We start from the raw sequence: 15127 nt of genomic DNA on the forward strand, positions 1-15127 counted from the left end.
GTGAGATTATGCAGTAATTAAAATAATGTTTATAGTGTAAATGAGCGTGCTTTAACATTCAAGATCAGCATTCTGGTTGCAGTTTTGAATATCTGGACTTATTCTGCTTGTGAGAAGTAGCTGATGACCACACATTAAGTTGCCAGGATGCATGTGAAATTAAAGCCTTTCCTGTGCTCCACCAGGTCCCCAGTTATTTTCAATTCCCAAACTTTTCAGATTTCCTTTCTGTTCCTTTCTGCCTTTCAAAGTCCCTTTATGCCGTTAGCCTCATTAATGAAGTTGTAACAGCTGGACACTTTTATACAGCTGACAGAGAGTGCTGCTGTCAGAAAGCTTTTTCAAGTATTCCACTTCAACTATATAATGCACAAAACACCATGCTTTTTATAGTAAAAACAAAACAAAACAATGCTGTGCAGAGTCAGAGGAACACTGCACACAAAAATACAATGAACTCTAAAAGCATATGTTTAATGTTTGCGCTGTGGCTTTCCCACATGTCCTCATGTTGTATGAAAAGGTATTTACAAGTAAGAAAAAATATGCTTCTAAGGCAACTTCCACACAGCTGAATAAAATCCCACATTTTCTGCTTTGAACTCAAATATATGGCAGTGTGGACTGAGATAACCCAGTTCCAAGCAGATATTGTGGGATTTTCTGCCTTGATATTCTGGGTTATATGGCTGTGTGTAAGGACCCTTAATTCTCTGGCAAAGCAAATATAGTTGTTGTAATTGCCTTGTACTTCTGCACTGCAGAACATACCTATGCAGATTTGCACCCGGATGGGATCAGTCCCTATGAGAATTAGATGTAAATATATAGACTAAAGTGGACAACTTTAGTCCTATAGTTGCTTCTGGCATACAAATCCTATTACTCCTGGTGAGTAGTAAAAGTTTGCAAGAACTGATGCTCAAAACATCTGGAAGGCCACATTGTTTGAAAACCCCTAACCTAGCCTTTTGAAATCTAGCATTGTGGGTCATACAATTACATGATGAACTACTAGTTTCAACTTGGAAGGACTTCATATCTGCACAAAACAAGAGTGGAGAAGATGTGGTTCTCCAAGTATCAAGGAACCACAACTGTCATCAACACTGGCCTGGATGGGGAATACAGGAATTGTAATCCAACAGCCTCTGAAGGATTAAATAATCTCTTTGGACACCTGTTGCATGTCTGTGAAAGATGGGATCAAAATCCATCACTCTGGCCTCTTCCACAGTGCCATACAAAATCCATATTATCTGCTTTAAACTGGGTTATATGTAGGTAGAAGTAAAGGTTTCCCCTTGACATTAAGTCCGGTTGTGTCTGACTCTGAGAGTTGGTGCTCATCTCCATTTCTAAGCCAAAGAGGTGGCGTTGTCCATAGATGTCTACAAGGTCATGTGGCCGGTATGACTGCATGGAGCGCCATTACCTTCCCGCTGGAGTGGTACCCATTGATCTACTCACATTTGCATGTTTTTAAACTGCTAGGCTGGCAGAAGCTGGGCCTAACAGCAGGAGCTCACCCCACCTTCTGGATTCAAATTGCCAACAAGTTCAGCAAGTTCAGCAGCTCAGCGGTTTAACCCGCTGTGTCACCGGGGGCATATGGCAGTGTAGACTCATATAATCCAGGGCCCTTCCACGCAACCATATAACCCAGAGTATCAATGCAGAAAATCCCACAATATCTTCTTTGAACTGGGTTATCTGAGTCCACACTGCCCTATATTCAATGTTCAATGTTTGGTGCTAAATTAGCAAATATAGTAATTCCTACATAACATTACCATATATTGAACTGCTGCCATATATTCCAGTTCAAAGCAGATAATGTGGGATTTTACTCAGCTGTGTGGAAGGGACCCCAGTTCAAAGCAGATAATGTGAATTATTTGATTTGATAATCTTGATTATGTGGCAGTGAAGAAGGAGCCTCTGTTTCCAACTACAGTCACTCTGCTCTCCATGGATGCTCAAAGAATCACTATGAAACAGAATTTGAAAATAAATTCTGTTCCTGGTTTGAAAGTCTTATTCCTGTTTCATTGTGCGGTCCCCACGGGGAGATGGTGGTGGGGTATAAATAAAGTTTTTTTAAATTATTATTATTGAAAATAGCTGTTCTACTCCAAAATCTTCGTTTTTGTGGGTGATACAAACTATGTTGAATTGGTTGAGACTCTACAAGATATTCATTGACAAACTATAGCAAAATGTGCTGCAGGATGTCCTGCAAAAACAAAGTTTTTGCAGTTTAATTAAAAAAAATCCCCATGTTTTTATGACAGAACCAATTAGGAAATGACATTCATAACGCAGGAATATAATGTCAGCTATGAACTGTTGCCTGTCCTCAGCATCTGGAACTCATAAGTATGCAAACTCAGAACATGAATGGTGTGTACAGTTGGTGGACCCAACTTCCACCACTTTGTTTAAATAATGGACCTAGAACAAAATGTTTCAGTGCAGAGTCCTCTCATCCAACCATTCAAGGTATCCACTCTCTCAGCAATCCCTGTTGGTCGCTACTCTTTGGCATTAAGCACACCCAATTCCCATTTCAATATTTTAAAGTTACATCCACTCAGGCTTCCCATTTATTTTGGGAGTCTCATAATACCATTTTCTCAAGTGTCAATAGTGCAACTGTGGCTATGGCCCCTTCTACACTGCCATATAAAATCCAGGTTATCATTTTTGAACTGGATTATATGGCAGTGTAGACTCTACCTTATTCAGGCCATCATCCAAGATCCTTCCTTTGGTGCCTGTATGGTCTTTCTGGCATCATGTGAAGGCCTTTTGCTTCTCCCAGAAAACTGTTCTTAGTGCTTTTGTTTTGTCTCTGTTTTTAAACCTTTTAGCCTGGCTTTGTTACCCTGCTTTCTCCATCCTTTGCTTGTCTTCTTTTTCCCAAGGAACTCTGGTCTTTGGATAGTCGTAAACAACCATAAATGAGCAAGGCAGCAAAGAGAGACATTTATGGCAAACTGTGATATTTTCAAAATGAGCAAATGCTGATGTGGCAAGCATTCCATACCTGACAAGATGAGGAGCTCAATGATCTCTGCATCCCCCAGGAAAGCAGCGACATGAAGAGGGGTACGCTTTTCTGTGTCCTGAAAGGAAGCAGAGGGTAAAGCCATGACTATCACATATGCAATCGTGTATTAACTAGACACTTCAGGCTGCAATTGTGGCAAAGCTGTCTTATCTGTCAGCTGTAGATCTGAGAGGGGGAGGCAAAATCCAGGCCTGGGTCCCTCTTGGAGTCCTTCTATGCTCCCATATAATTCATATTATCAAAGCCGATAATCTACATTATCTGCCTTGAACTGGATTATATGAGTCTACACTGCCATATAATCCAGTTCAAAGCAAACAATATGTACCGTATATACTTGAATATAAGCCGACCCGAATATAAGCCGAGGCACCTAATTTTACCACAAAAAACTGGGAAAACGTATTGACTCAAGTATAAGCCGAGGGTGGAAAATGCAGCAGCTATGGGTAAATTTCAAAATAAAAATAGATACTAATAAAATTACATTAACTGAGGCATAAGTGGAGTAAATGTTTTTTGAATATTTACCGTATTTCAAAGAAAAACAGTGAACTAACTCTGTAAGTGCATAAGTAGGGTCAACAAAAACAATATGGTATCAACAATAACTTTATAATAACTATTATCATTATCATCATCATCAACAATAACAACAACAACTTCCTTTGTATCCTGCTCTATCTCCCCATGGGGACTCAGGCCGGCTTCCAACATAGTAACAGGCAAACATTCAATGCCTATATAATCAATGCAGAGTTAGATATAGCTCTATAATTATATATGCTAATTTCACATTTGCATTTTCCCCCTGAAAAGTTTGCAAATTCTCTGTGCATTTCCCTCCTGCAATATTTGCAAGTCCCATTTATCTACCCTGTTTCCCTGAAAATAAGACATCCCCGGAAAATAGGACCTAGTAGAGGTTTTGCTGAATTGCTAAATATAAGGCCTCCCCCGAAAGTAAGACCTAGCAAAGGTTTTGTTTGGAAGGATGCCCGCCGAACAGAACACCAGGATCGGTAAATGTACATACCATAGAGTGTTGTACATGGAAATATTGGTAGTAGCAAGAAATTCTTGATAGGATTCACAGTTTGTCTGGTTATGCTGGTTTGTGATGACAACTACTGTACAGTATATAATAAATGTTCATTTTTTTGTTCAACAATAAATGTGAATTCTTTTTCATGGAAAAATAAGACATCCCCTGAAAATATGACCTAGCGCATCTTTGGGAGCAAAAATTAATATAAGACACTGTCTTATTTTTGGGGAAACACGGTATGTTTACATCTATCTAGACATCTCTGTGTGTATATATTTAAAACGCCTATATCTATATTAATATCTATCTATCTAGACATTGTTCTATATATATCGAGAATTATATCTTTACAGGACTTGCAGAGGCTTGAAAACATATGAGGGGAAAATTCATATATTAAATTAATGTATTTGTAGGGGAAATCTATATATTATTTACAAGCTTTGGGGCATGCATTTGCCCAAGGAAGAAATGCAAGCAAAGCCCTCCTAAAAACAACTTTGTCCTCTTTTCTCCTGCCCTTTCCCACCTCTTTTCTTTCTCCCTTTTTCAAACTCTAAAAGTAGCCAGAAAAGGCTTTTAAAAACTTCCCTTCCTCTCCCAAAAAACCCACCCCATTTTTGTTTCCTTAGGAATAAAAAGAAATACACACCTTCTGTTGCTCTTCTTTCCCTCCTTCCCTCCCTATTGACTCAAACGTTCTTGCAATAATAGTAATAATACTAATAAATCCTGCAAATTTGCAAGTCTCTCTCCCCCCCCCCCTTACACCCATGCAATATTTTTCTTCTTCCTGGCTTGCAAGAGGTTCTCATTCAATCTCCTTTCGCTTTTGAAAACATTCCCTTGTCTCTCTCTCTCTCTTAAAAAATAAGATAACCAGCCTGGGAGGAGAAGCGAAGAAGGGAGGTTTTGGAAAAGAAAACATACTGTGGCCGCCAGGCTCAGCTGCCTGGCTTGACCTTGACCCGATTATAAGCCGAGGGAGGCTTTTTCAGCTCATAAATAAGGTCTGAAAAACTCGGCTTATCTTCAAGTACAGTAGAGTCTCACTTATCCAACATAAACGGGCCGGCAGAACGTTGGATAAATGAATATGTTGGATAATAAGGAGGGATTAAGGAAAAGCCTATTAAATATCAAATTAGGTTATGATTTTACAAATTAAGCACCAAAACATCATGTTATACAACAAATTTGACAGAAAAAGTAGTTCAAAACGCAGTAATGCTATGTAGCAATTACTGTATTTACGAATTTAGCACCAAAATATCACGATGTATTGAAAACATTGACTACAAAAATGCATTGGATAATCCAGAATGTTGGATAAGTGAGACTCTACTGTACCTTCAGCTTATGTGTATAAATGCTACATTACCTTCAGGTTACATGTATCAATGCTGTAACTCAGTCGTTCCCAACCTTTTTTTGACCAGGGACCACTTTGACCAGGGACTACTCTCCAACATCAAGACGGTTATGAATCAGTTTCTGGTCAACTTTAGATTCGATTTTGTTATTTGGAGTGCTAATTAAAAAAATGGCATTGGATAAACCACATCAGCACTAACTTCTGATACAGAACACATGCCATCCAGTAGTCGCCATCTGCTCACCCACAGAAAGTCATACAGTAGAGTCTCACTTATCCAACACTCGCTTATCCAACGTTCTGGATTATCCAACGCATTTTTGTAGTCAATGTTTTCAATACATCGTGATATTTTGGTGCTAAATTCGTAAATACAGTAATTGCTACATAGCATTGCTACGTATTGAACTACTTTTTCTCTCAAACTTGTTGTATAACATGATGTTTTGGTGCTTAATTTGTAAAATCATAACTTAATTTGATGTTTAATAGGCTTTTCCTTAACCCCTCCATATTATCCAACATATTCGCTTATCCAACGTTCTGCCGGCCCGTTTATGTTGGATAAGTGAGACTCTACTATATTTAATAATCTAGAGCTGATTTCCCCCACATGTCCCAAGGACGTTATTTTAGGTCTCACGGTCCACCAGTGGGCCATGGCCCACAGGCTGGGAACCACTGCTGTAACTTGAGATCTATTTTGCACAAAATGTGAACTTCTTTTGCGCAGAAAATTGCACTGCTGTTTCCTACACAAAAATGTCTGCTTTCTACATCAACAACCACACGGTACATTTTTCTAGAAGTCTGGAAAGGTGCAGACTCTTGTCTTGTTAGGGTTTCCTAATACTAAAAAAACACATTTTAATCCCTTTTCAAATATTTCCCCATCCTTATCACAAAAATAAAAGACACAAGGTGAAAAGTTGAGCCAGAATGACAATTGTTGGCCTCAAAACAAAGGTCAAAAACATTATTTTAGATTACATTATGTTCCTTCAAGGGAGCCCCCCCAGTGGCGCAGCATGTTAAAGCGCTGAGCTGCTGAACTTGCGGACTGAAAGGTTGGCTTTTTGAATCTGGGGAGCGGGGTGAGCTCCTACTGTTAGCCCCAGCTTCTGCCAACCTAGCAGTTCAAAAACATGCAAATGTGAGTAGATCAATAGGTACCACTACAGCAGGAAGGTAACGGCGCTCCATGCAATCATGCCGGCCACATGACCTTGGAGATGTCTATGGACGACACCGGCTCTAGAAATGGAGATGAGCACCAACCCCCAGAGTCGGACATGACTTTAATGTCAGGGGAAAACCTTTACCTTTACCTTAAGTTCCTTCAAGTTGTTTCCAACTTATGGCAACAATGAGACAAAGCTATTATTGGGTTTTCTTAGCAAGATTTGTTCAGAGGGAGTTTGCTTTTGCATTTCTCTGACACTGAGAGGCCCCTTCCACACAGCTGAGTAAAATACCGTATTTTCTCCTTTAAACTGGAATATATGGCAGTGTGGACTCAGATAACCCAGTTCAAAGCAGATATTGTGGGATTGTCTGCCTTGCTATTCTGGGTTATATGGTTGTGTGGCAGGGCCCAGAGAACCCAAGGTCTCCCAGTGGGTTTCCATGACCAAGCACGGATTTAGGCCCGGGGCATGGCCTCAATCCATCACTGTTTATCACACTGTTCTCATTTTTTGTACAACAACCCCAATTTTAGGCTGCAATGCCCCCCCTCCCGGATTTTATCTTTAAGTCCCAAGTACTTGGGGGTTTAGTGTAGAGTTAACAAGTAGGTGGGAAAACACATTTGCAACCATCTCAGGCATATTCTCTGACCTTGACATGTTCCTGCTATCTATTCAAGGCTTTCATTGCAGAGATCAGAGGCCCACAATTGAGAGCTTTTTTAATCTTGGTATTCAGGTTGGTTGCAGACAAATCTTTAAGGGGTCAGAGCTGCCTGCTTTCTTGCCAACCTTTAAAATAGAATAAAACCTCCAAATGTATATACTTTGAAAAAAAAATGACATTTTTGTGAACAAGATCAATGCCTCTGATGAAAGGAACACATGCAAGTTATAACAATAATAATAATAATAATAATAATAATAATAATAATAATAAGTAATAATTTTATTTGTATTTCGCCCTACCTCCCCAAGGGGATTCAGGGCAGATTCCAGCATACACAAACACAAAGGCAAACATTCAATGCCTAGAAACAACCATAACACAGATAAAGATAAAGGCTTCCCCTTCCAGCTCTGAGGGGTGGCACTCATCTCCAGTTCTGCAGTTGGGGCTCACCTCCATTTCTGAGCCATAGAGCCTGCGTTGTCCATAGACACCCCCAAGGTTATGTAGCCAGCATGACTGCATGGAGCATTGTTACCTTCCCCTGTATCAGTTCTTATTGATCTACTAACAATTGCATGTAACTGTTAGGTTGGCAGAAGCTGGGGCTAACAGCAGGACCTCACCCCGTCCCGTGGATTCGAACTGCCAACCTTCCGGTCAGCAAGTTCAGCAGCTCAGACACAGCAGGGATATTTAAATTCTTAACCTCTTTTTCCTTTTTTTCTATGGACAGCAGAAAGTCTGCTTTTGAATGTATGTATTCCCTTTTTTTTCGTGTCAGGAGCAACCTGAGTTGCTTCTGGAGTGAGAGAATTGGCCGTCTGCAAGTACGTTGCCCAGGGGACGCCCGGATGTTTTGATGTTTTACCATCCTTGTGGGAGGCTTCTCTCATGTCCCCGCATGGAGCTGGAGGTGATAGAGGGAGCTCATCCGTGCTCTCCCCGGGTGGGATTCGAACCTGGCAGTCTTCAGATCAGCAACCCAACCTTCAAGTCACAAGGCTTTTATTCCCTAGGCCACCGGAGGCTGCATATATTCCCTAACATGTACACATATACACACCTCATTCCTTGGAGTGTGTCTAAACACACACAAATGCACACAACCCTTTGATTTGATCTGCCATATAGCAAATTTGGGGTGTCATGAAGGGTTGGCAAATATATAATTATTCCATTTGTTATGACAGGTTGAGTTATTCCTTGTTGGATTTTGGATTGCTTGGGTTTTGGAATACCTTCATACATATATCTCATGCACATGCATGAGCTGTTTGTTTGGGATTTGATCATCCCTCTTACTTTTCCTGTCTTAGAGGAAAGGCAATTAAAAAACTGGAGAATCAATGGCAGGTTTTTTTCACTGTATAATAGTCACACCCCCATGTTTTGGTTAAAAGGGGGATTTTAAATGCGACCATTATGAGATGAAATACAGCAACTTGGCTGCTTTTAAGTACTTTCTATATTGATAGGGGTGACATGGAGGGGATTTGTTGCTCTGGTTCAGGCAGCAAAGTGACTTGGGATGTCCCTCTCCCTGTTAGTCTTGCTTTCTCTCCATATATTGTAGACAATTAGACAAGCATATAAAGGTTCATTTTTGAAGTAATCATCATTTACACAATGCCCTCTGGCAAATATGTATAAAGGTAAACATATGCTAAACCTCTCTGCAGTTATCCACATCACCTATATTCTACCTGGACATAAACCAAATTGTGACAGAAATAAATCTAATTAGTAAGGAAATGATTGCGAGCAGAATAACAACTGCTTATAAGGCAGCTCATATGACTGCACATAAAGCCCTGGCTTGTCAAACTGAGCTAGATGCATCTAGGCTTGGAGGTGAATACACACTAGCCCGATTGGATCAAGCAAAGCTTCCACATATTTAACAACTTTTTGAGATAATCATCCCCTTTCACAAGGCTCATATCATAGGGATGAGGAACTGCTGATCCTTAAGATGTCTCTGATTGCAACTCCCACAGTTCTTTGCCACTGGTCATCCTGAGTAAACCTGAAGTCATTGCCTGATATATCAATGTAAAGAGCTATGACCAGCTGAGGTTCTTTCAGGCAGGAGGGGAAACCTTTTAGATCCCACCGCTGCCACCAATTTGTAACGTGGCAACCACCAATTGGCAAGGAGGTGCCTCCTATTTCAGCAATGCACAACCACCAAAGACTCAGGGAGGAGACCTTTTACTTTTTTTTCTTTCTTCTTCTTCACTTTAGATGGTAGCGTAACTTAGTTTAGAATATATGTGACAGAGGCTTGGATGTTGAAAGAACAATAACAAGTTTATTCAGGCACAAGCTTAATGGCTACAATAACTTCTCTTCTGTTTGAGGCACTTAGATTAACAGTTGCAATAACAGAATGAGGTGATTCAAACTTCCTAAAATGTCACTTCTTTCCCCACTGCTTTAACCTGCAGTCACCCTGTGAATTACAATCACAGTCTATCTGTTCCTTATCTGGAAACAGGTTACTTTAAAATAAGTCACCAAACTTATTTTTAAAATTCACTCAAAATCAAATATTTGAGCCACCCTGATCCCTTCAACCAGTCTTCCCGGTACCTCATAAGGGCACCGACTCTAAAATCTCTGACCACAGACTGAGTTTCCCTCCAAATTCTACTCTCTCTTCAGCTAAATGCAGTTGGCACCCACTTCTCCATGGCAACCACTCATGAGAACAGAGTAACTGAAATACTGACTCTTTTAAAACACAGTTAAACATGACTTTTAAAATGCAGTTAAACATGACATCTGTAAATTAAAATTAATGCTTCTTTACAATCAAGATGGACAATTGCTTTCCACACCTGTTCTGTCACAAGGTGCAATAGTCTCACCACCAGGTTTCAGCTGCCTGTGGACAAGTCATTTGTGCAGTGGGATGGGACTTGCACTAAAAGGGCCCTCCTCTCCTCATCCCTGTTGCCATTACCTTTGAATTTGCCTTTCCCCTTTGGATCTGCTTTACAGAGCGGTTTCAAAAAAGTGGACAGATGTCAATGAAGACTGTTGTAGATCCTTCTTTCTCCTGTTATTGTTCATTTGTTTAGAAGGGACAGGCGAAGATGGAGCAATAATAAAGCTCAGTAGAGTCAGGGGTCTTCAAGGTGTACAGCAATCCACACATACACACACCAGGGCTGCACTGCAAGCAGAGTTTTTTTAAAAAGATGTTTGTGTGTATAGCAATAAGCAGAAGAAATGTGGGCACACCATCCCAAACTTTTGTTCTTGCATTCATATTCAAATGTTTTACAGCTAAACCAACAAGTGGTCAACAGATCTGTACCTACTATTCTGCAGAAATGCACACACTGACAGAGTTGCAAAAATCCAGATACACAGAAGTTGGGACCTTTAAAAAGTTACAGAAGTTCACTACATAGTCATGTTCCTCCACAAAATTTTAATGATGCAAATACTGCAAACTACCCAGAACGTATACTTTATCCCAAAAATGCATTTGAATCTTTGCAACAAGCACATTGGCCCAGACTCTCAATAAAATAAATGACAACAAATGCATACAAGACTCAACGAAACTACGTTCTACAGATAAGACACTACCTCTGATGGCACATTCTCTTTGGGATGGTTGCTATACAAGGTGGGGGCACTTGGTGAAGTTTCTGCTTCAGATCCTATCAATCAACATGTTTATAGGGAAGAAATAAAACTTTCAAATAACCAAGTGCAACTGATAAGTTGAAAAATTAACACCAATCATCTTAAATGGAAGCAAATGCCATAAATAAATAAATAAACTTTGTTTAAACCATGATTGCACTTAAATTTAACTGTCTTTGATCACAGAATTCAAAGATTCCAGGGGGACCGCCCTTCCAATCACTGTCTAAGCCAAAATTTGCTAAGCTCCACAAAGGAGTATTACACCACACCTTAGAAGTATATACACAAAGTCTTAAATATGTGATTAAGCTCTTAATCATGCTTAAGGCAACCATACATCCATAGAGATGCTGTTGTTGTTTACATTCAAGTTGTTTCTGACTTACACTGACCCTATCATGGGATTTTCTGGGCAAAATTTGTTCAGAGGGGGTTTACCTTTGCCTTCCTCTGAGGCTGATAGAGTATGACTGCCCAGAGTCACCTAGTAGGTTTCCATGGCCAAGCAGGGATTCAGACCCTGCTCTCCAGAGTTAAAACTCAATGCCCAAACTACTATACCATGTCAGCTCTCACTTACAGAAGTAATGGGTTTTAACTAGAGTTCAGTCTGCTGAAATAACAAGTGGCCAAAATCTAAGCTAAAGGAAAACAAAATGGTATGGAAAATATGCTGGTAAAGGCATTTTTGAAGGACTCAAGTTCACATGCCTGCTCCAAAAGCAAAAGAACTAAATAGGTCAACAAAGGAAGGAATGCACACCTTGTTAAAACAAGTAGATCTAGTTTCAAGTACAGTCCTTAAACAAACAGACAAGGTCCACCCAAACACCAGATAACACTAAACAATGCCAATGATGTATTTGTTGAAGGAATAAGCAAGACTATTTTGACTTTTTTCCTTCATCCTTCAACAAACTTCCCTTTTCCACTGTTGGTCTCTAAACAAGAAAGGATGATAGACATTTATGTTTCTTGTTAAGAACAATAACAAAAGACAGTTGCATTTACAGAGCCACTGAAAGGGAGATATAGGCCATCTAAAATCTTAGCTGAATTTCTAAATCACTTATGAAGCTCCTTTGTAGTAAGAATGGTAGAATGCGGGGAAATGACCAATACTATATATTGATCTCACCAAGTGCATATATCCACAACTGTGTCTGCATATACTGTATACATAAAATTCAAAGAACTGTGCCAAGGTTGTGACTGACATAGTGCAGCCATCAGCAAATGTTTTGTTTTTGCTGGGGGGCTTATGAAGACCCCATGAATTTCATAGGATTTTCTTAGGCAGTTTTGCCAGTTCAGGGTTGTTGTATGTTTTCCGGGATGTATGTCCAAGTTCCAGAAGTATTTTCTCCTGACATTTCGCCTTGTTGGAGGCAAGTGTGAAAGTTGCAATTAATCACCTTGATTAGCATTGAAAGCCTTGCAGCTTCAAAGCATGGCTGATTCTTGCCTGAGGGAATCCTTTGTTGGGAGGTGTTAGCTGGCCCTGATTGTTTCATGTCTGGAATTCCCATTTTCAGAGTGTTTTTTTTTACACTTTATTTACTGTCCTGATTTTAGAGTTTTTTTTAATGTTAGTAATTTAATGTTAATAAAGATGGCCAATTGCAACATTCACACCTGCCTCAAGCAGACAAATAGTTCTTTCTCCCACCCTGGACCTTCCGCATATATATAAACCTCACTTGCCTAGTTTCCAACAGACCTCACAACCTCTGAGGATGCCTGCCATAGATGTGGGCGAAATGTCAGGAGATAATACTTCTGGAACATGGACATACAGCCCGGAAAACATACAACAACCCTGTGATCCCGGCCATGAAAGTCTTCAACAACACATTTTTTGCCAGTTCATTTCTCTGAAATAGACATTTTTTTTCCTGATTTAGATTTTTTTTAAAAAACCCTGCTAGAACTGTTTTATTGAAATGAATAAAAAAATGTTAACTACATCTACTTCTATCAGCCTCATATTTGTAATCTTCATGATGCAGAGACTTTAATGATGAGCACTCGCTAGGCTTTGCAAAGCTAGCGAGCCTAGCTTGTGAAGTCTTATTTTTTAAAGTCTGGCACAGGTCATTAATGCTTCAGAAAACTCAATAAGAGGAATTCAAAACATCCTCATAGCCATGGGCCCCAGGCCAGGGAGGCCCTATGCAGAACACTGTGTTTACAACTAGGACAGAAGAAATAAGAAAGCAACAAACCATCAAATACACAGGCAATATCTTGCTTCTCTTTATATCCAGTGAAAGAAGTAGCGCAGTTGCTATTCTAGCTGCATAAACTGAACAAAAGGTGTTCCTAGCCAGAGATGATTTGCTTTGGTGGGTGAGGAAGTGAATCTTCTGCCCCAGGACCCTATGAGGGGAGCAAGGATTAACAGTAATACACACACATACAAATCAAAAAGAGGAAGGACAGAAGAGGCTGGAAGTCCACTTCCCGTTCTGAAAAGCATCTTTAAATATATACTTAGATTTCTGCTTGGCCCAGCATGATCTTTCTAAGGAGCTCAAATTGCATCTGAATCTGGTGGAGCTTTAGCACTTTACAACTGTCCTTCATCAAAAAAAAAAAAGGCATGGGCTTTTTCTTACACAGACAAAGATGGTTGGATTTTAGTGGAGTACTAGCTTTGCCCGGCCACGCGTTGCTGTGGCTTATGGGAATCATTTGTTGGCCAGGTGGAATAGCTGTGAATAGCCTTGCAGCTCAAAGCCTGGCCGTTTTCTGGAGTAGCTGGAGGAGCATCCTCAATCAAAGAGCTGCTTTGAAGCCTAGCTACTTCCTTTGTAGGGGAATCCTTGTTTGGCCAGCTTGAACTGCACTGAATAGTCTTACAGCTTAAAAGCCTGGCCACTTTCTACATAGGATATCCTTGCTAGGCCAGGTTGAATGGGACAGAGTAGCCTCATGGCTTCAGAGCTTGGGGGGTTTCTATCTAGGGGAAATCTTGGTTGGCCAGGTTGAAAAGCACTGAATAGTCTTGCAGCTTAAAAGCTTGGCTGCTTTCTGGCATCCTTGCTAGACCAGGTTGAATGGGACGGAGTAGCCTCATGGCTTCAAAGCCTGAGGGATTTTCACCTAGGGAAAATCTTGGTTGGCCAGGTTGAATAGCACTGAATAGCCTTGCTGTTTGCAAGCCTGGCCGCTTTCTACCTTGCGGAATCCTTGGTTGGCCAGTTTGAATAGCAATTAATAGTCTCAATGTGGCAGGTATGAATGCTGCAATTAGCCACCTTGATTAGCATTTAATGGCCTTGCAGCTTCAAAGCCTGTTTGCTTCCTGCCTGGGAGAATCCTTTGTTGGGAAGTGTTAGCTGGCCCTGATTGTTTCCTTTCTGGAATTCCCAATTTCCCCTGCTTTCTGAGTGTTGCTCTTTATTTACTGTCCTGGTTTTAGAGATTATATTGTTCTGTATTATTATACCACAGTAAATATTTTATATTACAGTAGAGTCTCACTTATCCAACATTCACTTATCCAATGTTATGGATTATCCAACGGTCGGCCTTTTAGTAGTCAATGTTTTTGTAGTCAATGTTTTCAATACATTGTGATGTTTTGGTGCTAAATTCGTAAATACAGTAATTACTACATAGCATCACCGTGCATTGAACTACTTTTTCTGTCAAATTTGTTGTACATGATGTTTTGGTACTTAATTTGTAAAACCATAACGTAATTTGACATTCAATAGACTTTTCCTTAATCCCTTCTTATTATCCAACATATTCGCTTATCCAATGTTCTGCCAGGGTGTTTATATTGGATAAGTGAGACTCTACTGTATATTTATAATCTTATATTATCTGCTTAGAACTGGATTATATGAGGCTCCTTTTACACAGCTGTATAAAATGCACACTGAAGTGGATTATATGGCAGTGTGGACTCAAGATAATCCAGTTCAAAGCAGATAATATAAGATTATAAATGGGTAATATAGTTGTGTGGAAGGGCCTTAAGTCTACACTGCCATATAATCCAGTTCAAATCTGATAATCTGTATTTTATAGGCAGTGTGGAAAACGCCTGATTGAAGCGGCCCGGGGCGCCATTAAATGGCTGAGTGGGTTGCTAGGA

The 15127-nt window shown here is 40.0% G+C and overlaps 1 protein-coding gene across 9 annotated transcripts in view; it reads right to left on the reverse strand.

Moving 5' to 3' along the window:
* Positions 1-15127, reverse strand: part of ankrd44 (ankyrin repeat domain 44) — a 226283-nt gene that overhangs the window by 107105 nt on the left and 104051 nt on the right. For all 9 annotated transcript variants that reach the window (XM_062969143.1, XM_062969141.1, XM_062969142.1 and 6 more), the window contains exon 3: positions 3050-3128. In XM_062969143.1, the coding sequence (XP_062825213.1) occupies positions 3050-3128 (79 nt within the window). The remainder of the gene's footprint in view (positions 1-3049; positions 3129-15127) is intronic.

Source organism: Anolis carolinensis, chromosome 1, assembly GCF_035594765.1.
Source record: "Anolis carolinensis isolate JA03-04 chromosome 1, rAnoCar3.1.pri, whole genome shotgun sequence".
NCBI lineage: Eukaryota > Metazoa > Chordata > Lepidosauria > Squamata > Dactyloidae > Anolis > Anolis carolinensis.